Source organism: Ovis aries, chromosome 17 (genome assembly GCF_016772045.2).
Source record: "Ovis aries strain OAR_USU_Benz2616 breed Rambouillet chromosome 17, ARS-UI_Ramb_v3.0, whole genome shotgun sequence".
NCBI classification, from domain to species: domain Eukaryota; kingdom Metazoa; phylum Chordata; class Mammalia; order Artiodactyla; family Bovidae; genus Ovis; species Ovis aries.
Window position 1 is genome coordinate 72081199 of NC_056070.1, and position 26067 is coordinate 72107265.

The 26067-nt window shown below is 58.6% G+C and overlaps 1 protein-coding gene across 2 annotated transcripts in view; it reads left to right on the plus strand.

Moving 5' to 3' along the window:
* MAPK1 (mitogen-activated protein kinase 1) overlaps window positions 1–13716 on the plus strand; it is a 59122-nt gene extending 45406 nt beyond the window's left edge. For both annotated transcript variants that reach the window (XM_042234178.1, XM_027956867.2), the window contains 5 exons: window positions 3236–3350; window positions 3610–3741; window positions 8220–8329; window positions 9288–9413; window positions 10612–13716. In XM_042234178.1, coding sequence (XP_042090112.1) covers window positions 3236–3350; window positions 3610–3741; window positions 8220–8329; window positions 9288–9404 — 474 coding nt within the window. In that variant the 3' untranslated portion in view covers window positions 9405–9413; window positions 10612–13716. The remainder of the gene's footprint in view (window positions 1–3235; window positions 3351–3609; window positions 3742–8219; window positions 8330–9287; window positions 9414–10611) is intronic.
* Window positions 13717–26067: the final 12351 nt, after the last annotated feature.

Sequence of the window (26067 nt, forward strand, 5' to 3'; positions counted from 1 at the left end):
ACGGCCCGCGCAGGCGGTGTCTGGCCTGCGGCCGGCGCGCCTGAAACCTCTCTCTCATCCTGAGTCTTGCGTCGCAAGGCCTCGAGTCCAGAGCTCCGTCCCGTCTGCCGTGACGTGACGTGTGTGAGGACAGCTGGAGAGTGGTCGCTGGGCTGCGTTCAGGTGTCGGAGCCAGAAGTCGTCCCTAGAGGCTCGGGGGTAGTGAGTGAAGTGCATGGCCCATGGGCCGGCTTCTATCCCTCCAGCCTTGACACGTGAAGGACTAGGGCCTCGCATTAGGTTGCTTTGGGGAGGAAATGGATTTGTTTAAAGCAGGTAGTTACTCTTGGTGTCATACGTGGGGTTAGTCAGCTGTAGAAGTAAAATTCCATCAGTAAATTCCATCGTAAAGAAGAATTCGGCATAACACATGTCTCGCAGAAGAAAACGCTGTGTTGATTCTCTGATAATTCCAGGCGGCAGACAGCACCGCAGGGCAGGCTCCTGTGGATGTCCACGTGAGAGTCGCTCCGTGCCGGGGCGCCCGCAGGCGCGGTGGGGCCCCTCGCCGTCTCCAGGGCCCCCCCAGGAGGGTGGCCTCCGCTCTTGCGCGGTGATTGTCACAGAAACTGGGTTTGGGCCCTCTTAGTCGTGGCTCCTCCAGCCCGAGAGGCCCCTCCCAGCAGTGCGTCTGGCGTCCTCTTCTCCTGCACCCATGGGAGGTTGGGTCGGGGGAAGCCCTGTGCACTCCTGGCCTCACCGGCGTGGCGTCTTCTGCCTGCGGGCTCCCCGCTCTGCTCTCACTTCCCCGCACCGAGCTCTGGGACCCCTATCAGACTGACTTGAGGAGCTGCGCCTCTCCCAGCCTTCCTGGAGCCCTCTCCCTGCAGGCATCCTGAGCCCTCTCCCTGCAGGCATCCTGAGCCCTCCGCGAGCCCGGACAGTGGCCTCGTCCGGCGCTGGCCCAGTCGTGTCTTCACAGCGGTGTGTGCGGCTCCTGCGCTGTGCCCGTGTAGGGCCACCCCCCGCTCCTCCATGGCCCGGGTCGGTTGTGGGGCGCAGAGGTGGCCTCACGCCCGCCCAAGCTCTCCCTGCTTCTCGGGGCGGGCTCCTCCTGAGGGCTCCGGGTCAGTCTCGGCTGCACAGGCCCCTCAGAGGCGGGATCTGGGGCCCCTCTTCCCGGAAGCCTCTCCCCGGGGTGCCCGTGAACACCGCTGTGTCTGTCAGCACTCCTGCTGGGGTTGCAGAGCTCGGTTCTCTAAATCACAGTGATGAGCTGGCATCCGTCCGTGAAGGAGCGATCGTCGGTTTTTCTCTTTCTCCTCCTCTGACCCCATCTTCGTTTTGAAACATTTTTGTGGACTCGTGACGGCCGTGGGGTTTCTGTTTGTTTGCTGTCCATTATCTTCCTCGTTTTTTTTTAAGTACTCACCGTCCCAGCTTTGGCCATCTCAAGTGCTCTGTGTATTTGTGACATTTCACCTGATAGCATTTTTAACTCGCGGAAATAGGGCAGGGATGGGAAAGGCAAGGGTTCTCAAACGCCCTGTGCCCAGATCCCTTCAGCGTCTTTAAGTGTTTATCCAACAGCCTAAGCGGGTTTTGTTTACGTGGGTTTTATCCGTCAGTATTTACTATACGAAAGTTAGAACGGAGAAATTTTTAGTGTGTGAATTTTTAAACGTACTTTAAAAGTTAACGTGAAAAAAAAAAAAAAAGTTAACGTGAATTAGGTATTTCTTGTTTTTAACTGCTGTCTACTACCACAAAGGCATCGTAGTGAGGAGAGTGGTGGCCTCGTTTTTGCCAGCCTCTCCAGCGTTTGGCTCAATTTGAGCATGCTGGCTCCTCACCTGGCGCTGCCTTCAGTCTCAACTCTGCGGTTTTGGTTCGAGTTAGTGAAGAAGAGTCTTGGCCTGAAGCTGGGAACCCGGCGGGGGACGGGGGTCTGCCCTGTCGACGTGAAACCACGGCCTGGTGGCTCTTGCTGACACCCACAGCCGTGTGAGGTCTGTAACGCCCAGCATCGGGACAGCAGGCTCGCTCCTGTCTGATTGCACGTGTGGCATGCTGGGAGAGCCTCCTGCGCGTGTGAGAGTGAGTGGCAAGGGGACAGGACGCCGCGGCTGTGTGAGAGGCGGGCAGCCCGCAGGGCCCCCCACGTCGCCGAGGGCGCCCCCTCGCCGCTTGCACCCTTGGCCTCTGCTGCCTCGTTCTCTCTCGGTGTGCGAGTTTCTCTGAGTCACTGGAGGATGAGCCGCCACTCACTGCTTCAGTCTGCACGTCCCTAGCAGCGGTTCAGGCGCTGCCTGAGGGCAGTTGGTCTCCACCTAATTGTGGGTATCGTGCTGTTAGTTAGCGTAGCAGCATCGGTAGGCAGCATGTTAATAACTATTAGGACGTTCTAGGGAGATACTCCTAAGCCTCTAGTTCTTATTGGAAAGATTTATTTTGAAATGCAGCCCGCTTTATCAGAGGTATAGCTCTGATCATTAAGTCTTTGATTTTCAAAAAATACTTTGCTATATTTCCGTGGCCTTTAATATTTGACTGAATCTTCTTTCCCTGTAGCTGCTCTGCACATTTCTTTTTCTGCTTATCACGACGCTGAAGCCTTCTCCATAGAACTCTGCCTAGTACAGTAACATCTTTTTGTCACTGTTGTATGGTAATTCTCCCATGTCTTTTCATCAAATTCCTGTAAAAGAAAAGCTATTCCTGAAAAATGAATAGGAAAAGAAGGCGAGAAACGGGCCGGGGCTGAAAAATGAATAGGAAAAGAAGGCGAGAAGCAGAACGGGGCCAGCACGCTGGTGGTGGTTTCCTGAGATCACGGGTGGTTACTGTTTTGTTTTAATGATTTTCAGAATGAAGAAAGATATTCTGGAAATGGAGCAACGCCCCTTTTGAGTGACTTCCAAGTTTCCAACATGAGTGATTGGCCCACAGATGTCTGAGAGTAGTCAGTGGCCGCTCACTGCTTTCTCGTTTTCCCGGCTTCAGCTTGTAGGGATTCTAATTCTTTCTCACAAATCGTTTGATAAAAGAAATGAGGTCTACTATAGGAATTCTAACTTGATAAGTGAATCTGCTTTGAAGAGGGGCATGAAATCAAGCTGTCTTGGTTTTGGTGTCCTATAAGAAAGCCGGCTGTGTCTGTCTCTGCCCGCTGCTGCCACTCGCCTCCGAGTTAGAGAGCGGGCCGCGCTCGCCGTCCTGGGGCGGCAGGGGTCACTCTGTCCTTCTCCCACTGCAGGGCTACACCAAGTCCATCGACATTTGGTCCGTGGGCTGCATCTTAGCAGAGATGCTCTCCAACAGGCCCATCTTCCCCGGGAAGCATTACCTCGACCAGCTGAACCACATTCTGGGTAAGGTCCTCAGGGTCTGGGGCCCGTGTTCACAGCAGAGGCCTTCATGAGGTGGGGTGGAGACGAGTTCCTGCAGCTCTGGGACCTGCCGTAGGCATGAGCTGTTCCTATTCGTCCTTGATTGAAAACTCGGTAAGAAAGTCCAGCGCTGGGAGGTGGTGAGAAGACGGTGAGCGCCAGGGCCCATTCCCTGACTGCTGGCCACGTGGTTGGGTTTCCTTGCTCTTGATAACTGACAGCAGATTATTTTATCCAATAGGTATTCTTGGATCCCCGTCGCAGGAAGACCTGAATTGTATAATAAATTTAAAAGCTAGAAACTATCTGCTCTCTCTTCCACACAAAAATAAGGTGCCGTGGAACAGGCTGTTCCCGAATGCTGACTCCAAAGGTAGGTGTGCTTCCGCCTGTGTCCTGAACGCTCTGGGTCCCGGGGCTGCGGCTGCTGCGCTCTAACACGGCCCTGGTGGGTGCTGGCTCTTCACTGCTCTCCCCTCTTACGGAGCCGCGCGGCCGTGGGCGGAGGGTCTGGAGGTGATGTCTAGCTTTCCACGTGGTGGTTTTTTTGGTGCTTAACTTGGATTAAGTTCATGTCTTTAGAATCATCTTGTCACTGGATAATTTTTAAAGTCAGGTTTATCATAGAATTATTTACATAGAATAAAACTCCCCCTTTTCAGTTGTGCAAGCCTTTGACTTTTAACGAATGTGTGTAGTCCTGTAGCTTCACCGCCAGTCAGGGTGCAGAGCGTTTCCATCGTCCCCAAAGCTGCACTGTGCCTGTGCGTGGCCAGTCCCCACCCCCCCAGGGAGCTGCTGAGCCCACGGGTCGGGCGGGTCTGCTGGCCTTCGTCCTGCAGTGGGCCAGACGGGGCGCTCCGTGCCTGCAGCAGTGCCCCAAAAGCACCAGAGCAAGGGCTGCAGGGGCTGAGAGCAGGGCGCCTCTGCCACAGCCTGCTGGTCAGAGCACGTCTCACGGTCAGCCCTGCTCCCTGTAGTCGGAGAAGCTGCAGGGGGTGGGGGCCGGTTGACCTGCCGGCAGCTCGAGTCTGCTCTCCCACTGCGGCATGCGGAGATGAGTGTGTCCGCTTAGGAAGCAGACGGGCGTCTGTTCTCAGGCGCTGGGCGTGCAGCAGCAGTAAGGCGGGGCAAGAGCCTGCTCGCAGGGAGCTTGTCGTCTGGGTTTGTCTCGTTAATAGTGGTTCACAGAGAAGAGGTGAAGCCTCTTAAATACAGGAAACCGACTTTGATATGATTTTTTATATGAGGTGTGGACCTTGAAAGGTCATTGCAGTTTGGTGATGCCTGTGTGGTCACTGCCGTGGGAGGGTCACCCTCTGCACACGGCTGGCGCTCTGGAGTCAGCACGGCCGGCGCGGGGGCGCCCGGGGGGCTGAGGGGCAGGTCGGCAGCTTTGTCACATTTGTCCCAGCAGCTCTGGATGTTGAACTTGTGGGTTCGCCAACCAAATAGGAAAACGGCATTTTAATGTGTTTTTCTTTAATTAAGGGTGAGGTTGAATTTTTTTTCACATTCGTCAACGATTTCTGGCTGCTGAGTGCCTTGAACCAGCAGTAGTGTAGATTTTCCATCAGAGGAACCTAGCTTGGGATTCTCTCCAGAGCTGCTGTGGTGAAGGGGAAGAGATGATTCTTCAGCAGATGGTACGGGGCTGGTCGAATAGCTGTCTGAAAGAAAATCAGATTAAATCACTATTCACACATCAGAGTGAATTGTAAAACAACTGATGATCAAATACTTTTCTAAAAGTCATACTGTTAGAAATTAACAATATTTAGAGTAGTCAGTACTTTTCTGATGTCTACATGGGGGAGAAATATCTTCCTGAGCTTTCAAAGCAAACACATCAAGAAGACAAAAGTGAAGGAGAGGCCGGCAGGTTTGATCACGGAAGAGTGTAGAGGGCCCGGCGTGGCTGGTGTATAGACTGCGTTTCCAGCGCCCCTGCGCTCCGGGCTGACAGCTGCACACTCCTGCTCGGCCTTGCACTCTGGGGCTGGCTCCGGGGGCAGGCTGGGCGCCCGGGCCTGTGCCTTGGGGCAGTCACTGACCTCACCATTGCGCGTTTTCCTTAACTCAGAATGGGGCACGTTTCACCCACCTCACGGGAGAGTCGGGAATACAGCCCCTAAGCGTGATTTTTACAAAGTGTTCGTAGCAAGGGGAAACACGAATGAGCAGTGCTCACTGAGGAGGTAACAGCGTTTGCCGCACATCGCGTGATTTCAGCTGCGTGGAAGACGACGCACAGGAAGGTTCTACAGACGTGTCAGGGACGAGCGGTGGGACGGCCTGTGGGTGCGGGGAGTCCTCAGACTGGAGGGCCGGCTCTGAGGCCTCTTCTGCCCTCCACGGGAGCCCCTGACCGGCCTCAGCCCAGAGGGCTTCACCAGCCTGGGGACCAGCAGGCCATGGACTCCGGGCACAGCTGCTGTGACCAAGTCTGGCTTTGCGATGAGCAGTGCCTTCTCCTCCCGCCTCTCCTGTTGGCCAGCCTCGTTTCTCATTGTGACACGGTGGCCTCCAGCAGCTCTAGGCTCACACTGGCCTGTGTCCTGAGAGCACCCGCCCCTGGCGGCCGCTGCGGCCAAGCCTCTCCCTGCTTCCCCGGGCAAGAGTTGCCCACGGGATCTTTGTCCCCCAGTTGGGAGTCAGACTCACGCTCCTGCAGTGGAAGCTCGAAGTCTTCACCAGCAGCGAAATCCCCTGTTTCTTGAACTTTAAAAAACCGCAGTTCTTGTGAGAAATCTATCTCCATTTGTCGGATAGCCCGCCGTTTGAACAGCATGCAGACTTCCTCGCTGCCCTGTAAACACGTGCGCACCCACATTCTCAGCGGGGCCGTGAGCAGCGTCCTGTCTCTTGTGCGGTGGGTGCTGAGCTGACTCTGGGGTCAGGAGAGTTCAGCAGATGGCAGCTGAGGTCCTGGAGGAGGTCGGGGGGTGAAGACGGGGACTCTCGGGGGGTGGATGGGAGTCCTCCCTGGGCAGCATGGGGGGCAGGGCCTTGGAGCCTGTGGAAGAGGAGGCCTCCAGTTCAGGTCCCGGTGGCCGCTCAGAGGGCTGAGGGATTCAGAAAGGACCCCGGGGAGTGGGGGCCAGGATACAGCAGGCAGGGTCAGCCTTGGAAGGGAAGAGGGTCCCCTTTTCCCAGAAGGATGCGTGAGGGCCCGCTGGAGGGATGTCCAGGAAGGCCACCTGGGGAACCTGGTTTCCCTGTAGGATATGCTGAGGCATGTGTGCCAGCTGCGGGGAGGGCCTGACCCGCCTTCGTGAGCGGGAGGCGACGTGCTCAGGGCAGAGCAGGACTGGCCGGGGCCCCGCGGGTCTCGGCCGTGTGCTCCTCAGCCCTGAGGCCCCACGACCCTTCCCGGGGCCTGCGGGGTGAAGCCCTTGGTGGCAGCTGACTCCTGGAGGCCTTGGCAGCAGGGCTCTGAGCCCAGAGTCTGAGAAGCGCGGCTGTGGTGGCGCAGCCTGCACAGGCGGCCGCCTCCTCTGGCCCCGCTCGGGACTTGGAGCCGAGGGTGGAGGGTGGACGGGACAGGTGGCAGCCCTGTTCTGAGTCGGAGTCCCGCCTGGTGGGTAAGGAGGCTCAGAGTGAGCGCCAGCCGGGCACGCTGCCCTGGGGCCTGGCAGGGGAGTGACCCATGGGGCAGACAGTGGAGGCACAGAGCTGTGCTCCCGAGTTAGAGGACAGCGTGGGATCCTGGAGAGGCAGGGTCGCGGCGGGGTGCCATCCGGCCTCTGAGGGCTGGTGGCCTCCGCACCCAGCGACGCGTGTGCGCAGACAGCAGGACTCGGTGTGGCGTGGCGCCCGGCCTGCACCTGCCCGCGGCTCGCCTCCCCCAGCCTCCTGTCCCTGCGCGTGGCTCAGGTGGAGCAGGCTGGAGGCCAGGCCTTTCTCCAGTAGCAAAGAAAAGAGAAGAGCTCTCTTCCTTTGAAGTTGTTGCCTAGGATTGAACTTGAAGGAACGCGAGGTCTGATTTAGGAATGCCCGTCGCCTGGGGTGCGTCTCTCTTAGCAACAGCAGGAGGTGGGGGTTAAAGGCAGTGCTGGGGGCTCTGACCACTGCAGACGAGGGTCGCGAGTCCTGAGGCAGACGGCCGCTCTGGGCAGGGGCGGGGGCAGGCCCTGGGCCGCTGGGGTCCAGCAGGCGCCCCGTGTTTCCCTGTCGCTAGTTGGAAAATGTGCTGTAGGCAGAAATTCACTATGTGGACTTTAAAAAGATCCTGCTGTTCCTCACACTTCGCTTTATGGACGTGAAAACCGTCCTGTGTGGTGTGGAGTTTCTCACCACATGCAAAGCGGTTTACTGCTTGGATGGACTCCTCATTGAAGGTGGGTAGGGGTGGCAGGCCTCAGAGGCGACTCATGGGGGCAGAGCCCAGCGCACGTGGGCACACTGCGTGCCTGCTGTCTCCAGCAGGGAACGTGTTTCCAGCGGCCTGCGCTTCACACAGGCCTGTCAGCCGGAACTGGAAGGAGGGGGCTGAAGCCACGGGGCAGGAAGTGGCCAGGCCAAAGTGACCTTGGAGCTGACCTGAGCGCAGTAGTACGCATAGCCTCTGCTCGCGACCCTGCAGGGTGGGGCCGTGCTTTCGGACCAGGCCGGGTTTTGTGGGCAGCCTTGGGCCTGAATCCTGGCTCCCTGTGGAGCCTCTGCAGAGCGTACCACCTTCCTGAGTGTGGTCTCTGCCGTCAGACGCTCAGGTGGAGCAGGCCCCCTGCGCGCCCGGCCCCCTCAGCGCCCCGGTCTTGTGGGTCGTGACTTAAATAAACAGGAAGTGCCTGGTCGGTGCGGTGACTGCCCCTTTGGCTTCTCATCTCTGCAAAACCTTTCTCTCTGTAGCTCTGGATTTACTGGACAAAATGTTGACGTTCAACCCTCACAAGAGGATCGAGGTGGAGCAGGCTCTGGCCCATCCGTACCTGGAGCAGTACTACGATCCAAGCGACGAGGTGAGAGTCCGGCAGGGGCTGCCTGCTTGGGCGGAGGGGGAGTGCGCACGGATCTGTCAGCTGCCCCAGGCGCAGTGGCGGCCGGCTCCCTGTGGTGACAGGGCTGCAGCGGAGAAGGAGAGACCCGGGCTCTCACTGCCCTGGGCGCCAAGGTGTCAGAAGGACAGCACGCCTAGGGCCCCACACAGCGAGCCCTCCCGCAGGGAGAGCAACCGCGAGTTTCCTCCTTTCCCCCTTTTCGGGGGCCAGAGCTGAATTTGGGGTGTGTGTTTTCCTACCCCTTAAGACCTGGTGTGAGGATGGCAGGGATGAGGTCTGGGGTACCTGGTAACAGCAGCACTGAGCGTGTGAGGAGGATCTCTGACGCACAGAGACAGTGCTGACTCTCTGGTTATTTATATGGAGAGGAGATACTTAAAAAACACCAGAAAATACAAGAAACATCACTTTGTAGTCTGGTTACACGGATAGTTGTTGTTAAAATTCTGGAGTATTTTCCATCTCATTCTTACGTTTTTGTATCTAAATTTAGAAAAAGCAGGGTTCGTTCTGTGTAACGTAAATATGGCCGTTCGCCACAGTTTTCATCGGCCGTGAGGCTTCTGTTCACTGTGAGGCTTCTTCACAGACAGGCGCTGGCGTGTGCTGAGCTAAGCTAAGTCGCTTCAGTCGTGTCCGACTCTGTGCGACCCCATAGACGGCAGCCCACCAGGCGCCCCCGCCCCTGGGACGTGCTGAGCTAGTGTGTGAGCTTCCAGGCTTTGGCTCTGGACACACCGGGCAGCCAGCCGCAGCCCTCCCCACCCAGCGCAGTGCGGGGGCGCTGCCTGCTGTCGGTCCCGGGCGCGCGGGGCACACCTCCCACCCTGGGGGGCTGGTGCTGCGGGCGGGAGCCCAGAGCCTGGGTAGCAGCCCCGCCAGGGGCACCCTCATCTCAAAGTTACGCTTTATCTTCAAGCCCGTCGCCGAAGCACCCTTCAAGTTTGACATGGAATTGGATGACTTGCCCAAGGAGAAGCTCAAAGAACTCATTTTTGAAGAGACTGCTAGATTCCAGCCGGGATACCGATCTTAAATTTGTCAGGTACCTGGAGCTTTAACCGTAAATAAGTCCTGGCGAAGAAGACAGGGTGTTACCAGGTGTCATTAAAGGGGGGTTTCGTATGGAAGCTTTGCAGCCCGAGGTGTGGGGAGCCGTACAGCAGTGATGGTTGGGTTTTTTGAAGCGCTCCAAAGAGGAAACTGATCTCAGTTTTAGAGGATCTGTGGAAGGGGAGAGCACGCGGCCTCTCTCAGAGCTCGAGAAGTGAGTGGAAATGCCTGGGACAGGCCAGCTTGGGCGTCGGAGGGCAGGGGCTTCGGCGCGGTCTCTTCGTGCCCCTCCCCCAGGGTGGTCCCGGGGGAGGGCGTGAGCCGCAGGTCCTCCTGCTCCCGGTGAGCCTGCGGGTCTGTGGGCAGGGATCGCGGGTTTGACCTGGAATGCGACTTCCTCAAGTGAGACAGGACGTTAGAGGGGTGCTGGGGCCTCCCAGAGGCCTGGTGGGCCCTCAGGGCCGCCTCTCAGGGCTCGGGGTGGCAGGGGTCCCTTCCTGCCCTTCCCAGTCCAACCTGCCAGCCTCACCTTCCGGCCAGCCCGTGGCTGCGCCGATCACGCTTGGGCAGAGAAAACTGGGGCATTTAAGGCAGCGCTGGTTGGGAGGCGGCGATTCTGGGCGGCGATTCTGGCCCACCTGCCCGTCCAGAGTGGGGGCGGGCGTCCTGCCAAGAGGGGCAACAGCGTCCACTTGAACGGGCGTTCACAAGACGCATGCGTCCCGGGGTGGACCGCCGGTTAGCAAACGGCACCCGCCTGCACACCGCAGCTGCAGAAGCCTGCGTGCAGAGCGGAGACCAGCACGGCCAGAAAGAGACAGAGACCGGAGGGGGAGATGAGGGGCCTCTGGGAGGCTTCCCTGTGGGCCTCGCCTCAGAGGTAGGGGCGCCGCTTTCACCACTGGTTGCGAAGCAGATCCCACCACGTACTGTCAGTTGTGGCCAAAGAAGGGCGTCTGGGAGCGTGGTGCTGGCCCGGCCGTGGGGTGGGGTCCTGGGCAGGTCTCTGGGGCGGCTGAGGGCGGGTGCCCCGGGGCTGGAGGTGAGCCCCGTCCCGTGGGCGGTTCCGGGAAGGTGGCCTTTGCTGCAGCAGTTTCTCTGCTTTCCCGCTTTTGTGTCCTCCCGCCACTGCCGTTTCCCCGCAGCGCGTCCATGGCTCACGGAGGATCTGTCTGTCTGTCTCCCCACAGGACATGGGCCCGAGGACGGCACGCAGACCCCGCGGCTCTCCTGCAGCTCCTGACCCGCCTGTCCCCAGCCCGTCTGCGTGTCCACCTGACTCCTCTGAGCCGTCGGAGGGGCGGCTCCTGGTAGTTGTGGCTTCTGTGCTTTCAAAGAACTCCCCCGGCCAGGGTGCCGTCCTGGCCCCGTGTGCGCCGCCTCTGGTGACCTGCGGCTGTGCGTCCCTCAGGGCCCCTCCCGCCCACCTTGCTTCAGTCACTACCCGCCTTCTGCTCCGAGAGATGCAGCGGGCCCTCCTCCCCTGAGCCCTGCCCCGGTGCCCTGCCGCTCACATCTCCTGGGCGCGTCACGGCAGCGACAGCCCCCTTTGCACTCCCGCCGCCTCACGTCACCCTGGTCCCTCGCGGGCGCCAGGTGTGCGCTGCGTGCCTGGCGTGTAGGGCACCGCCTCGTCTCTACATGGGAGGAGGAGGCCCGCCTTGGGCAGCTCACCTGCCCCGTCGAGGGCACAGCACTTGAGGGACGCGTCACACGCGGCCCTGCCTGCTTGCGGGACTCCCGCCAGCAGAGGCGGCTCCCCGGGATCCGGTAAAGGGCGCAGGCCGCAGGGCGCCCGCCCGACGCCCGAGGGCCGGGTCGGGGCACACCGCGTCTCGGGAGCAGCTGCCGCGCACTTCCTTCCCTCCTGCAGCATGCCAGCATCTCAAGTCCGCCCTCCACCTCCGGTGTGACAGTGTGTGCTAAAGCCTGGCGCGCCTTGGCCGAGCGCTGCCCTGTGCCAGGGCCCGCTCACGCGTGGGGCGCCCGCAGAAGCCCGCCCGCGCCCCCGGCCCTCGCGCCGGCTGCCCCCGAGCTCTGTGCGCAGCACTCTGCCTGTCCAGCCGTCACTGTCCCCTCGCATGACTGTTACAGCTTCTGTGCGGAGATGAGTCCAAGTGCCACGTGCCTGTGGTTGAAACGAAACTCTGTTGTTACCTCTGAGTTGTGCTCCACGGAAAATGCTCTCCACAGATCACTTAGGAAAGTCCCTCAGTTCTCAGCTTCCCATTTCTCAGCGGTCCTTTCCTTCTTGTTTGGTTTTTGACAGCAGTGGAGAGTGGGTTATATAAAGACTGCCTGCTAACACGAACAGTCCTGAAAATAAACGGGCGTCCTCTATCTCTGTGCTCACGTTAAGATTCAGTGTCGATTTCCTCTGGATCACGGGGTCCGAACCAACAGTCAGGTTCAGGCTGTGCTTAGACCAGGAAGCCCGGCGGGCCCCCTCCCTGCTGGGCGCTGCCCGAACACCCGGGTTTGTGTAAGGCCACGTACACACACACACAGAGCAGAGCACCAGTTCTGACATGCTCCTCTGCCCAGACCACAGGCCTGCGGTGTCCTCTCAGACCCCGACGACACCCAGAAGTCGCGAGTTGGGTTCTCTGGTTCTTTCTAGAGGGTGGCCTGTGTCCCAGTCAAGCGCCAGGAAGGGCTCGCCCCCTCAGGCCAGAGCGGGTGCTGGACTCCCCCCTCAGGCCAGAACCACATCTGGGTGTCGTCCCCGAGGGTCGTGTCTTCGCCTCCGTGCACAGAGCTGTCCGGTGGAGGCCCACGGGGCGGCGAGAGGTGGAGCGTTGCTGTCCCGGGTACATTTTAAAAGGAGCGCTGGCGGGTTATCGCGCTTATTTCTCTGTGCTTACTACTAACATTCCAAAGTAGTGTTAGGAGGAGAGCCTGCAGTTTGCTAACCAGACAGAAAGCCCCAGCCTTGGTTACTAACCCCTGGGGGCTTGGGGCATCCCCGCCCCTTGCTGTCTGTGGGTCTGGTGGGCAGGACTAACCCTGCGCGGGAGTCCCTGTAGCCTTTCACTCGCGCAGGCTTGGCTCAGCGGGCCAGGCAGCTGTCTACACAAGGCGCCCGCAAAGAGCGCTGGCTGTGGTGCGTGAGGCTCCCCCTGTGGGTCTGCCTGCGTCTCTCGAAGCGTGCGTGTCAGGTCGCGTGGATTCACGCCGGTGACCCCAGCTGCCGCCGTGACTGCCCCCTGCACATCAGCTTGGGGCCGATGGCTTTCTCGGTGTCTAAAATGTAAGCAAAAAATTCCTGTTGAAACATTCCAGTCCCTTCAGTGAGCACGAGAGAAAACTCCTAAGGAGGCAGCAGGGGTCCTGCCAGGGCTCAAGACGGCCGCGAGGGCGAGGGCGGGGGCGGCGTGTCCACGTGACTGCTGCCGCGACCACGTGTGGGGGCCCCGGGGCCGGTCTGTCCCCGAGCCAGGCGGGGGCATGGCCTGCGACGCGCGTGCGCCAGTGGCGTGCAGGTGGTGCGGCGGAGACTGAGCTTCGGTTGCTTGCGTGTTAATACGGTTTTAAATTGGTAACTTTTCTACAGTACGTGATGGTATGTTAACACGTACGTACGCACACACGCTTTAGGCCCTTCCATGACACTTTTATATTTGTAAGTCAGTGTTTTGGACAATCCCAAGTTTTTAAGGGAAATATTTTTGTAGAAGTGGTGGTTTTGAAAATCTGAGCAGTCCTCCTGCTTATACGTTTTAAAGCATTTGTGCTTTAAAATTGTGCTGGTGTTTGAAGTGACCCTCTTAGCACAGACGAGAGGCGTGTCCAGCAGCGGGAACCCATGGCCTCCCGCACGGCGGCCGCGTGGCATCGCAGGTCAGAGACGGGAAACCGGGGCTGCTCCAGGCCTGCACCGGCCCCCCCGGAGCGCGCGGCCTTCCCTGTGCGTTCTCCGCGTAGAGCCGTCAAGAAAGGTCCAGCCTGCTTCCTATCTGCTTCGTACTGTTGGTGCCTTCTTGGTGTTGTGCCCCAAAATTCTGCATAGATTACTTAGTATAATGGTAAGTTAAAAACAAATGTTAAAGGAAGATTTTATTAAGAATCTGAATGTTTATTCATTATATTGTTACAACTTAACCTTTATTTGTGGTATTTGTGATTTGGTTAATCTGTATAAAAATTGTAAGTAGAAAGGTTTATATTTCATCTTAATTCTTTTGATGCTGTAAACGTACTTTCTAAAAGATGGATTATTTGAATGTTTATGGCACCTGACTTTAAAAACAAAACAAAAAAATTAGAATCATTAAATCGTGTCCGTGTTAGCAGAAGTAGCACTGCGCATGCTTGGTTCCTGGAATCCCCACGGGAAGCTGGGGCGCCGCCCGGCCCTTGCCCATCCGACTGCTCCTGGTGGTGGCGGTGGAGCTCTGGCTGGAGCCCCGAAGGCCCCCGGGCTTCGCGTCCTGCGGACCTCTGGCCGTGGGGGACGTCGCCCGGCCCCGCCTCTCCCCGCGTCTGCTTCAGCGTCAGCGGCCACCTCTCTCCAGACCAGAGCAGGGCCCGGGCGGGACTGTGGGCCGTGTGGCTCTGGGCCCTGCAGGGTGTCGCGCAGCGGCCTGTGGACAGCGGTGGGCCAGGGGGCCTAGGACGGTGCCTTGCCCGAACCTCACCGTGGTGTCTGCTGAGCAGACCTGTCTTTCGTCTGTCTGGGAGGAAACCACGGCCTCCAGGGAAGTGAGCGGACTCCGCCCTGGTGGGGCGTGTCTGGCGGGCGTGTCTGGCGGGCGTGTGAGGCACCACTGTGCCTGCAGAGGCGGACGCGCTTTGCTGTCGTCCTCGTCCTTCAGAAGGTGGTCAGGTGGCCCTGCTCTGAGTGGGCACAGGAGCCTGACCACTCTCCCCTCCCCACCGTTGTCCCAACGAGCCCCTGTGTCAGCAGCGTCACGGCCTGTCTGGCCAGCAGTGTTCGCGGCTGCTTGGCCGGCCCGGGCCCCTCTGTTGAGTCAGAACTGGCGCGTCCAGGGCTGACCATGACCGCGGAGGGTCCCGGGTGGAGGGGCAGTCGGGGCCAGTCAGGGGGGCCGTGTCCAGACCGGCGCCGCGGGGGCGGAGCTCAGCACCAGGGGCGGCTGAGGACACCGTCATCTTCTGGACGGGGTGGTGGCTCCCGCAATGTCTGTCCCACTGAGGCGCCCGCCTGCTGAGGAGGGGCAGTCCCGGGGGCCTGTGCCGGAGCCGGCCTGCAGGGCTGGGCCATCAGTGGGCGCCCCTGACCCGGGCAGGTCGGGGCCGGGAGGGCCGGCCGGCCGACAGCCCCCAAGGCAGGCAGGTGCAACCTCAGCCGAGTCAGCAGGGTGTGGGGTGCGGGGAGGCACGTGCGGTCTGGGGCCCGGCTGGCTCACCTGCGGTAGCCAGGGAGGCCCGTCCCCTGAGCACAGACCGCCCTGGAAGAGTCTGGGCCAGCGGCCCTCCGGCTCCCAGCCCTGAAGCTGATGGGCGAGTCTGCTCACAGAGGCCGAGGGCCTGGTCGGAGCCAGACCCTGCTGGCTGCAGAGGGAAGGGGCTTCCAGGTGGAAAAAGCCAAGAGGACCTGTGTCCGGCAGCTCCATGGTGCTTTCCGAGTCCGCGTGGGGCCACAAACTCGCACATGTGAGAGCCAACCGGTGAGAAAATTGAGTCTTTTTCTCCCCTGAGAGCAGGTCTCTCTCTCTCGATGGATGGGGAGAGCCACCCTGTGCTGTGGACGCAGGAAATAGGCAGGAGCCCCTCGCTGCGGGAGTGAAGGCGTCGGGGGACGTCCCTGTGGTCCAGTGGCTAAGACTGCACTCCCAGTGGAGGCGCCTAGGTCAGGAAACTGGATCCCACGTGCCACAACGAAAACCCAGCGTAGCCAAATAGTTTTTAAACATTAAAGCATCTTCAGTCACTGACTTCTGGGCGAGTGATTTCTGTTTTCTCCTCTCCATCTCGTTTCCTGATTTCATTTAACGCGCAGGCCTGAGGAGCTCTGAACACAGCACTGTGCTCACGGCCAGCGTCGAGGCGCTTTCCCACCGACCAGCCAGAAGCAGGGGCTTTGTCCCGACTCAGCTAGGGCTGGGCTACATCTGAGGATGGCTTCCCGCCCTTCCCTGCTGTGACCACTGGCTTGGAAAGAGCCAGCACCCCCTTTCCACTGAGCCCAAGGGTGGCTAGGCAGGTGTGAGCCATGGGAACGCTGGGGGACCGCAGAGGGCACAGCTTTCAGGCCCCGGTGCTGGGGGCAGGTGGGGGTCTGTGTGGACCGAGCTGGGGGTGGGGGCACTCTGCAGACCGGCTGCTCAGGCGCACGCAAGCTGGCCGCCCACCCTCAGCGAGGTTCGTTACTTTCTCAAAGCAGAGAACACTTAACCTCCCCGCTGGAGTGTTCCCGGACCGTGAGCATGGGGGGCTGGCTGGCTGGGGGCCGGGCGACGGGGGGTCCCCAGGGAGCAGGAGGACTCAGGTGACAACCACAGGGGGCACCCACCACGGGGACTCCTGGTCGCGGGCCAGGGAGGCCGTGTTGACCTTCGCTGAAGAGCGGGGGGCTGGGTTCTTGTGAAAGCCTGCGCTGCACGCACGCACACACGCGCCCACGCTGCGGGGGTTTTCAGGCGTCTGTCGCCAGTGCCCTTCCTCCTGTGCGCTGAGCTCGGCTCGCCCGCAGAGGAAGGTGGGTGGGCAGCCCTGGATGCCACCCGTCCCCCTCCTGCAGAGCCTGCCGCTCCTTCCCCAGAGGAACCGAGATGGTCCTCGGGGCCAGGGGAAGAGCAGGTGCTGCAGAAAGAGCGAAGAAACGGCCCCCAGGACACCCGCCGCCCCGGGGACCCCGGGTGGGCTCGCTGCGGTCGCCCTCCTGTCCCAGGAATGTCGTCGCGACCTCGGGGAGGTCTGGAGGTGGCTGGGATGAGCTCATCAGGACGGAGAACAGAGCATCCAGCCTTGGCGCCGGCTGGTGAGAGCCCGTGGCTGGTGAGGGCCCACGGGGGCAGCTGCCTCATCCGTGGACGTGTGTCTGCAGTTACGCACTGGGCCAGGCAGGTGTCTGAGGGGAGCGAGTGACCCATCGGTGCTGGCCCGCCCTGGCCAGGAGGCGCAGAGGGCTCCAGACGGGTCCCGGTTCACTCCCTGCAGCGAGCAGCCGATGACTGCAGCACGCACGGCACGGGGTGAGGTGAGGACCAGGCGGCCGATGCTGTGAGGGCCCCCCCGTCTGCCCCTCTAGCTGGGGCCGGGCCCCTTCCAGGACTCCCCGCCTGCTGGGGGCCGCACAGCTGCTGCAAAGGGAGGTGAGGTCCTGGAACGTCCCTGGGGCCTGGGGGGAGTCGAGCAGACCCCCCATAGGGCGGAGACACCTGCTGGGTGACGTCAGGGGCCCCATCCCTCTGGGCGGCCTGCAGGTGGTGGCGCATGGGTTCCCCACCTTCCCCGGCTTGCCATGAAGGAGGGGTTCTGCCCACCCCCAGCCCAGCCTGGTTTAAGAACTGCTTCCTGGAGGGTGGGAGCCCGCCTGGCCGGAGCCAGCGAGCAGGATCTGCGGGCAGTGAGGTGGGGGAGAGAGATGAGGTCTGAGCCCCTGTCCCTGGGGCAGAGGCGCTCAGGCCCTTGGGGACACACGCCCCCCTGCTGTGTCGTTCACTCAAACTCACATCCATTGCGTCGGTGATGCCATCCAGCCATTTCACCCTCTGTCGTCCCCTTGTGCCCCCAATCCCTCCCAGCATCAGGGTTTTTTTCCAATGAGTCAGCTCTTCGCATCAGGTGGCCAAAGTATTGGCATTTCTGCTTCGGCATCAGTCCCTCCACTGAACACCCCGGACTGATCTCCTTTAGGATGGACTGGTTGGATCTCCTTGCAGTCCAAGGGACTCTCAAGAGTCTCCTCCAACACCACAGTTCAAAAGTGTCAAAATTCTTCAGCGCTCAGCCATTTTTATGATCCAACTCTCACATCTGTACATGACTACTCGAAAAATGGCTGCAAAAAACCATTCAGTCCAGTACTTTGGACAAACTGGCGGGTTAGAGAGAAACATCTCCACATCCGATGTGAACACCGACTCGTAAGGACCACCGTGCAGGTGACCTCACAGGAGCTCGGGACACGGCTGCCATAAGGGCCCAAGAAGAAAACTTCAGCGCATCAAAAGACCCTCACAAACACAAACACCTTGCCTCATTCTCGACTGACAGGCAGTCCAAGAACTTTGCTAAACGAGGGGAAGTATCCTGGGCCGTTAGGAAGTAGGGAGATGCGAATTAAAGCGAAGATGGAGGGCTGCTGTGCGCAAGCCCTCCTTCCTAGGGCTTTTGTTTGGGTTTGGTTCGTTTTAGCAAAAGCAGTGATAAACGCCAAATGTGCGAAGCTGTGAGGCCGTGCTGGTGGGCTGTCGGTGAACACCCCTGGCAGGGAGACAGGGCCAGTCAGAAGCTGGGTTTTAACTCCGGAATTCCAGGACTGGGTTTCTCACTCCAGACAGTAATTCTGGGAGAAGAGCCGCGTGGACAGAGGCGTCTGCCCAGCGTTGCGGCTTGTCGGTTCGTTTACCTTTTTTAACGTCTGGCCGAACGAAGTGCACGGCGCGTGGGATCTTAGTCCCCTGACCAGGGGTCGAACCCGCCCCCGGGCAGTGCAGACTGCTGACCACGGGACCAGCGGGGACGCCCCCTGTCGGCACAATCGGTAAGAGCAGACGGTCAGTAGGGAATGACCTCAGCAGCTCAGCAAGTGGTGGCATGTCCTCACCCACCTCGCCCACGCTCTGAGCGCCCTGCCCGCCCCCAGGCCCCCACCCCCGGGACAGGTGACGCCCAGCTGCACTTGGGACTCCGGGAGGCCCTGTCCAGTGCCCTGGGGCCACGCCGCCTCCTCTCGGCCCCTTGCCAGGATGTTCCCGCACGGCAGCGGCATGCCTTGCTCATTCAGGCCCAGCTGCCTCCTCTCTCAGACTCTGGCACAAAGAAAGGCTCTGATAAGGCCTGATGCACAGCATACAGACCCTGGAACAGCCGCACCCCCGTCCCCCGGAGCCGGTTCAAATGCGGCGTCTCCGGGATGGGATGGCAGACGGGGTGGCGTCTTCCCCCACAGTCCAACATTCAGGTGCGGGACCGCAGACACACTGCACGTCAGCAAGCATTTCAACCAAGTTCTCAGCCTGAGAGTTTAGATTTTGAGCAGCTCTGTATACTGGCTGCATAGCTATTCTCAAAATATGAGTTCCCATTATTCACTCCCCTCTCTAGTTAAAGCACACCTCTTTCCCTCCTACACTGTGAGGGGCTGGTCTTCACCACCTCTCAAACCCTCATCTGCCCGGAGAAGGGAGGGACCCCCGGAGCAGCTGGCACGCTCCAAGGCCAGCGGGGCGCCATGGCAACCGCTCCCGTCGGTAACTCAATTTCATTTCTGCTTTTGCCTCTTTCTCCCCTCAGTTCTGAAGCAGGGAGCTTTTTCAATCTGGAAAGCACGCAAGATGGCTCCTGGTTGCTATGCCAACAGCAGCTACTTCTAACGGGCTTGACTGTCACCCAGGAAGCTATCAGCCGCTCAGATGATAGACCTCAAGGCACCACAGCGGGCCTTCATCCCTCGCCTGGCCGAGGGAGCCAGCCTCCAAGACCCCTGCAGGCTGCTGGGTCAGGCCAGCCGGGGGTCTTAGGCACCAGGGGGGCCTTTTGGAGGACAGCTCTTGGTCTCTGTCCCTAAAGCCCAGGCTGTTTGCTTGCCACGCTCGCCAAACAAAGCCCTGCAGACCAGGCGGCTTCAGCAGTAGGTTCCTGTGCGGAGGCCCAGAGGCCAGCCTCAGTCTGGAGGCTGGGAGTGCAAAGTCAAGGTGTCAGCTGGTTCGGTTGCTCCTGAGGCCTCTCCTTGGCTTGTGGGTGGCCACTGTCCTCCGTGTCCCTGTGATCACCTCTGTGTCTTCATGTCCTTGTGAAGGACGCTGGTCAGCCTGCGTGAGAACCACCCACTAAAGTCCCCTTTTAACCTACTCTCTGCTAAAGAACCCCCTCCATGCACCCACATTTGGGACAGAGCTCAGCCTCTAAACACCCGCCTGACAGAGCCCCTGCGACCACTCCCAGGAGACTGGCAAACCTGAGGGTCATCCGTCAAGCCTGCAGTCCCAAGCCTGACCCCAAGCCTGCAGTCAGCGTCAGGAATCCTGACCCCAGGCCCGGCTGGTTCCGAGCTCTCGGGGGCCGGGGCAGGAAGTTTGGGGAGCCAGGGGTCAGCCACTGCAGAGACTCTGGCTTTCGGCCGACGCGAGGCGGAACGCTCCTGGCGGCTTCCAGAGGCGGCTGATCTGGGGGAGGTTCTCAGAGCATCGGTCTGCAGAGAACAATATTGAGGAGGCAGAGCCTGAGCCCGAGGCCGCGGGGGTCGGGACGGTGATGCAGGCGAGAGGGGAGCCCTGGGCCCGTGTGGCAGGGAGCGAGGAGGGGTGGGGCTCAGGGGCCTGCGGCGGCGCTGGGACAGACGGCACCTCCTGTTGAGGTGGGGAGAGGCTTGACGGAGGGGCTGTGGAGCTGGAGGCCTCATGAACTTCCCGGGGGCAGGACACGTGGCAAGGGGAGCAGCTGGATGTGAGCCTGGACTGCGAGGCTGTGGGGGGCGGAAGTCGTCTCAGCCTCAGGCGGGTAGGGGAGCCGGGGACACTGGGCCAGAGATGGGGAGGCTGGAGCCTGGGACCAAGTGAGAGCGTGTTCAGGGAGGTGACCGTCCATTCAGACAAGGCTGAGCCCCGAGCCAGGTGTGGTGAGGGGCGCGGGGCGATGGGAACCTCGGAATGGGAGGAGCCGCTCGCTCTGCAGGGTTGGGGGGACGCGTGCCGGTAGTAATGGGGGGATAACCGTGGGCGCACCCAGCGACGAGGCGAAGACGCAGCAGGCAGGACGTGGGCACAGGCAGGTACACGTGGGCCGGCGGTGGGGGCGGACAGGGAGTGGGCTGAGAGCAGGGCGGGACAGGGGCGAGGAGGAGCACCATCGGGAAGGGGGCCTGGACGGGCACAGGCGGTGGGGCGGCAGGGCCAGGGCACCAAGAGGCTCCACTGCCCCGGAGCCCCGCGGCCCATCCACCCACGGGTGCGGCGTGAGGAGGGGCCTGAGGGCGGGTAGGTGCGGGGACCACAGGGGCGGTGGCAGCCGGCGTGGTGGGGACAAGAGGCGGGGCCGGGGGCGGGGGGGGGGGCTGCCCACCATCCAGGCAGGGGTGCGGTCCGCAGGCCGCGGCAGACGGCAGGCTCAGGAACCCACGTGGTCACGTGGGCGCTGTGGTTACGGAAAATGCGGATGGAAAATGTCAGGGCCTTGCACAGCAGTGCAGACTGCGCCCCGAGAGCCGCCGGTGTGTGGGTGCTGGGCCGCGGCGGACCCTGTCTCATCAGCTTCGCTGTCGCAGCGACGGTGAGGCAGCACCTGCCGTTCACCACGCTTCGGTGTTGCGGTTCCGGGCTGTGCACTCTCCCCTTGGCTTTCATCCGAGCAGGAACTCTGCGCCGTAAAGTGCGAACTGTACTGTAGTCCTAGGTAAAAGCACGCAAAAGCCGCTGGGTCCGTGGCGCAAGGGGGTCCGTGTCTCGGGTTACACAGAGGGCAAGACCTTGCAGGAGAAGGGCCAGGGCGCCGGGGACCTGCCGTGATTCACGCGCACGCAGCTCTCACTTCCATTCTAAGGAAAAGGTGTGTCTCACGGAGGAAGCCAGGAAGTAAAGTGCAGAGACCAACACCGGATCTGGTGCTAAAATTTTCCAAGGGATGCAAAGGGCTGAAGAAACAGCAGAACAGCTCGAGGGGCCCAACCCCACGCACAGCTGCATGTCTGTTAGGCTTAACATTGACAAGCCGGTAAAAATACCTATTTAAAAACCCTGCAGTGGGCAAAAACAAACAACTGCAGTGACCTAAAATAAAAAGGACACGAAAGTATATTGACTTTGGCTCAGATCAAAATTAGGATTTTTTGTTTCAACAGAGGACTGGCAATGGTGAAAACGCCCATAGCTTAATACTGAAGACACAGAATCTTGAAAATTCACGAGAAACCTCAAACATCTAACAGCTCATGAACAGATGCGAGAACTGTCTTCAGGACACTTCTGCACTGGGGGCTGTGGAAGCACGGAGCACGGCAGCGGACACATTGTATCTCAGCGAGGAAACGAGCCAGGCCGCCCCCAGCTGAGCCCCGAGCCAGGTGTGGTGAGGGCGCGCTATGCTGCCCTTCAGTTGCTCAGTGGCCGACTCTTTGCAACCCCAGGGACTGCAGCACGCCAGGCCTCCCTGTCCATCACCAACTCCCGGAGTTCACTCACACTCATGTCCATCGAGTCGGTGATGCATCCAGCCACCTCCTCCTCTGCCTGTCGTCCCCTCCTCCTCCCGCCCCCAATCCTTCCCGCATCAGGGTCTTTTCCACCGAGTCAGCTCTTCCCATCAGGAAGCCCTGCCCCCGGCGCGCGAAGTGTTCCGAAGACAGTTCTTGCATCTTTCTGTGAGATAGTAAGCTTTTCATTAAATCCCTTATGATTATACAGTGGAAGTGAGAAATAGATTTAAGGGACCAGATCTGATTGATAGATAGAGTGCCTGATGAACTATGGACGGAGGTTTGTGATACTGTACAGGAGACAGGGATCAAGACCATCCCCATGGAAAAGAAACACAAAAAAGCAAAATGGCTGTCTGGGGAGGCCTCACAAATAGCTGTGAGAAGAAGAGAGGCAAAAAGCAAAGGAGAAAAGGAAAGATATAAGCATCTGAATGCAGAATTCCAAAGAATAGCAAGGAGAGATAAGAAAGCCTACCTCAGCGATCAATGCAAAGAAATAGAGGCAAACAACAGAATGGGAAAGACTAGAGATCTCTTCAAGGAAATTAGAGATACCAAGGGAACATTTCATGCAGAGATGGGCTCCATAAAGGACAGAAATGGTCTGGACCTAACAGAAGCAGAAGATATTAAGAAGAGGTGGCAAGAATACACAGAAGAACTGTACAAAAAAGAGCTTCACGACCCAGATAATCACGATGGTGTGATCACTCACCTAGAGCCAGACATCCTGGATGTGAAGTCAAGTGGGCCTTAGAAAGAATCACTACGAACAAAGCTAGTGGAGGTGATGGAAGTCCAGTGGAGCTATTTCAAATCCTGAAAGATGATGCTGTGAAAGTGCTGCACTCAATATGCCAGCAAATTTGGAAAACTCAGCAGTGGCCACAGGACTGGAAAAGGTCAGTTTTCATTCCAATCCCAGAAAAAGGCCATGCCAAAGAATGCTCAGACTACAACACAATTGCACTCATCTCACACCCTAGCAAAGTAATGCTCAAAATTCTCCAAGCCAGGCTTCAGCAATACGTGAACCGTGAACTCACTGATGTTCAAGCTGGCTTTAGAAAAGGCAGAGGAACCAGAGATCAAATTGCCAACATCCCCTGGATCATCGAAAAAGCAAGAGAGTTCCAGAAAAATATCTATTTCTGCTTTATTGACTATGCCAAACCCTTTGTGTGGATCACAAACTTTCAGAAAATTCTGAAAGAGATGGGAATACAGACCACCTGACCTGCCTCTTGAGAAATCTGTACGCAGGTCAGGAAGCAACAGTTAGAACTGGACATGGAACAACAGACTGGTTCCAAATAGGAAAAGGAGTACGTCAAGGTAGTATATTGTCACCCTACTTATTTAACTTCTATGCAGAGTACATCATGAGAAACGCTGGGCTGGAAGCACAAGCTAGAATCAAGATTGCGGGGAGAAATATCAATAACCTCAGATACGCAGATGACACCACCCTTATGGCAGAAAGTGAAGAGGAACTAAAAAGCCTCTTGATGAAAGTGAAAGAGGAGAGTGAAAAAGTTGGCTAAAGCTCAACATTCAGAAAACGAAGATCATGGCATCTGGTCCCATCACTTCATGGCAAATAGATGGGGAAACAGTGGAAACAGTGTCAGACTTTTATTTTTGGGGGCTCCAAAATCACTGCAGATGGTGACTGAAGCCATGAAATTAAAAGATGCTTACTCCTTGGAAGAGAAGTTATGACCAACGTAGACAGCATATTCAAAAGCAGAGACATTACTTTGCCAACAAAGGTCCGTCTAGTCAAGGCTATGGTTTTTCCAGTGGTCATGTATGGATGTGAGTTGGACTATGAAGAAGGCTGAGCGCTGAAGAATTGATGCTTTTGAAGTGTGGTGTTGGAGAAGACTCTTGAGAGTCCCTTGGACTGCAAGGAGATCCAACCAGTCCATTCTGAAGGAGATCAGCCCTGGGATTTCTTTGGAAGGACTGATGCTAAAGCTGAAGCTCCAGTACTTTGGCCACCTCATGCGAAGAGCTGACTCATTGGAAAAGACTCTGATGCTGGGAGGGATTGGGGGCAGGAGGAGAAGGGGACGACTGAGGATGAGATGGCTGGATGGCATCACGGACTCGATGGACGTGAGTCTGAGTGAACTGAGAGTTGGTGATGGACAGGGAGGCCTGGCGTGCTGCGATTCATGGGGTCGCAAAGAGTCGGACACGACTGAGCGACTGAACTGAACTGAACTGAACTGAAGCTTTTCAGGTCTCCTTCCATTTCCAACGGGGTTTCTTGTGAATTTTCAAGATTCCTTTGATCAACCTCTTCACAAAGTACTGGAGCTTCAGCTTCAGCATCAGTCCTTCCAATGGATAGTCAGGGTTGATTTCCTTTAGGATGGACTGGTTTGATCTCTTTGCTGTCCAAGGGCCTCTCAAGAGCCTTCTCCAGCACAACTGGAAAGCGTCAATTCTTCGGCACTCAGCCTTCTTTAAGATCCAACTCTCACATCCGTACATGACTACTGGAAAGACCAGAGCTTTGACTATATGGACCTTTGTCAGCAAATAATATCTGTGCGTTTTAATATGCTGTTTAGATCTGTCATAGTTTTTCTTCCAAAAAGCAAGCATCTTTAGATTTCATGGCTGCAGCTACCATCTGCAGCAATTTGGGAGCCCAAGAAAATAGTCTGACACTGTTTCCTCATCTATTTGCCATTAAGTGATGGGACCAGATGCCATGATCCTTGGTTTTTTTTTATGTTGAGTTTAAAGTCAGCTTTTTCACTCTCCTCTTTCACTTTCATCAACAGGCTTTTTAGTTCCTCTTCACTTTCTGCCATAAGGGTGGTGTCATCTGGATGTCTGAGGTTATTGATATTTCTCCCAGCAATCTTGATTCCAGCTTGTGCTTCTTCCAGACCAGTGTTTCTCATGATGTACTCTGCATAGAAGTTAAATAAGCAGGGTGACAATATACAGCCTTGACTTACCCCATTCCTGATTTGGAACCAGTCTGTTCCATGTCCAGTTCTAACTGTTGCTTCCTGACCTGCATACAGATTTCTGAGGAGACAGGTCAGGTGGTCTGGTATTCCTTTTTCTTGAAGAACTGCCCACAGTTTATTGTGATCCACACAGTCAAAGGGTTTGGCATAGTCAATAAAGCAGAAATAGATGTTTTTCTGGAATTCCCTTACTTTTTCGATGATCCAGCAGATGTTGGCAATTTGATCTCTGGTTCCTCTGCCTCTTCTAAACCCAGCTTAAACATCTGGAAGTTCTTGGTTCATCTACTGCTGAAGCCTGGCTTGGAGAATTTTGAGCATTACTTTACTAGCATGTGAGATGACTGCAATTGTGCGGTAGTTTCAGCATTCTTTGGCATTGCCTTTCTTTGGGATTGGAATGAAAATTGACCTTTTCCAGTCCTGTGGCCACAGCTGAGTTTTCCAAATTTGCTGGCATATTGAGTGCAGCACTTTCACAGCATCATCTTTCGGGATTTGAAATAGCTCAACTGGACTTCCATCACCTCCACTAGCTTTGTTCGTAGCGATGATTTTTAAGGCCCAGTTGATTTCATAATACTTTGTATAGAAAGGGATTCTATGCTGTGAGCTCAACCATGCGGGTGGTGCTGATGAGATTTCAACACCAGTCTCGGAAGAAGGGCCCTGCGATCCACACAGTCACCTCTGGGCAAGCTTGGAGGACGGAGTGCGGCCGCGGGTCGGCGGCGGGCTGCGGGGCTCCCCTTCGGGTCACGTCTGCATCAGAGGAGCTCAGGTCAGCAGCTCTCAGGATGCCTGGAGAGGGGCAGGAAGGCGACGCTGAGGACCCACCGGGGGACGAGGTCTCCGAGGAGGTCCGGCCAGGTCGCCCGGCTCGCGCCCCGTCCGCCGGCCCCCTGCCCTGTGAGCCGATGTGCCCTGGGCCGACCTGCGCGTGCATCCCGGGGAGAAAGGGAGGACGCAGAGCGCCGGGCGGCCGGAGCAGAGACCCTTCGGGGCCAGCGCCCAGCCCCGAAGAAGCCGCGCCTGCGCGCCGCGCTCCTCCTGGAGCCGCCCCGCCCCCGCCCCGCCCCGCCCCGCCCCGCCCCGCGCTCCTCGGTCCTCACTGGCTGGCTCCGAGACCGAGCTGGCTGGGCCGGCCAATAGGCGTGCGGCGCGCGCCGCGGCACGTGCGCCCCGCCCTGCCCGACCGACGGGGAGCGGGCGGTGCTCTGGGCGGGGCGCGCGGGGCGGGGCGCGGGGCGGGCCCGGGGCGGGGGCGCACGCTGATTGGCGGGCGCCGCGCTCCGAGGCCGTTAACGGCGGCGCGGCGGGGCCGCGGCTCC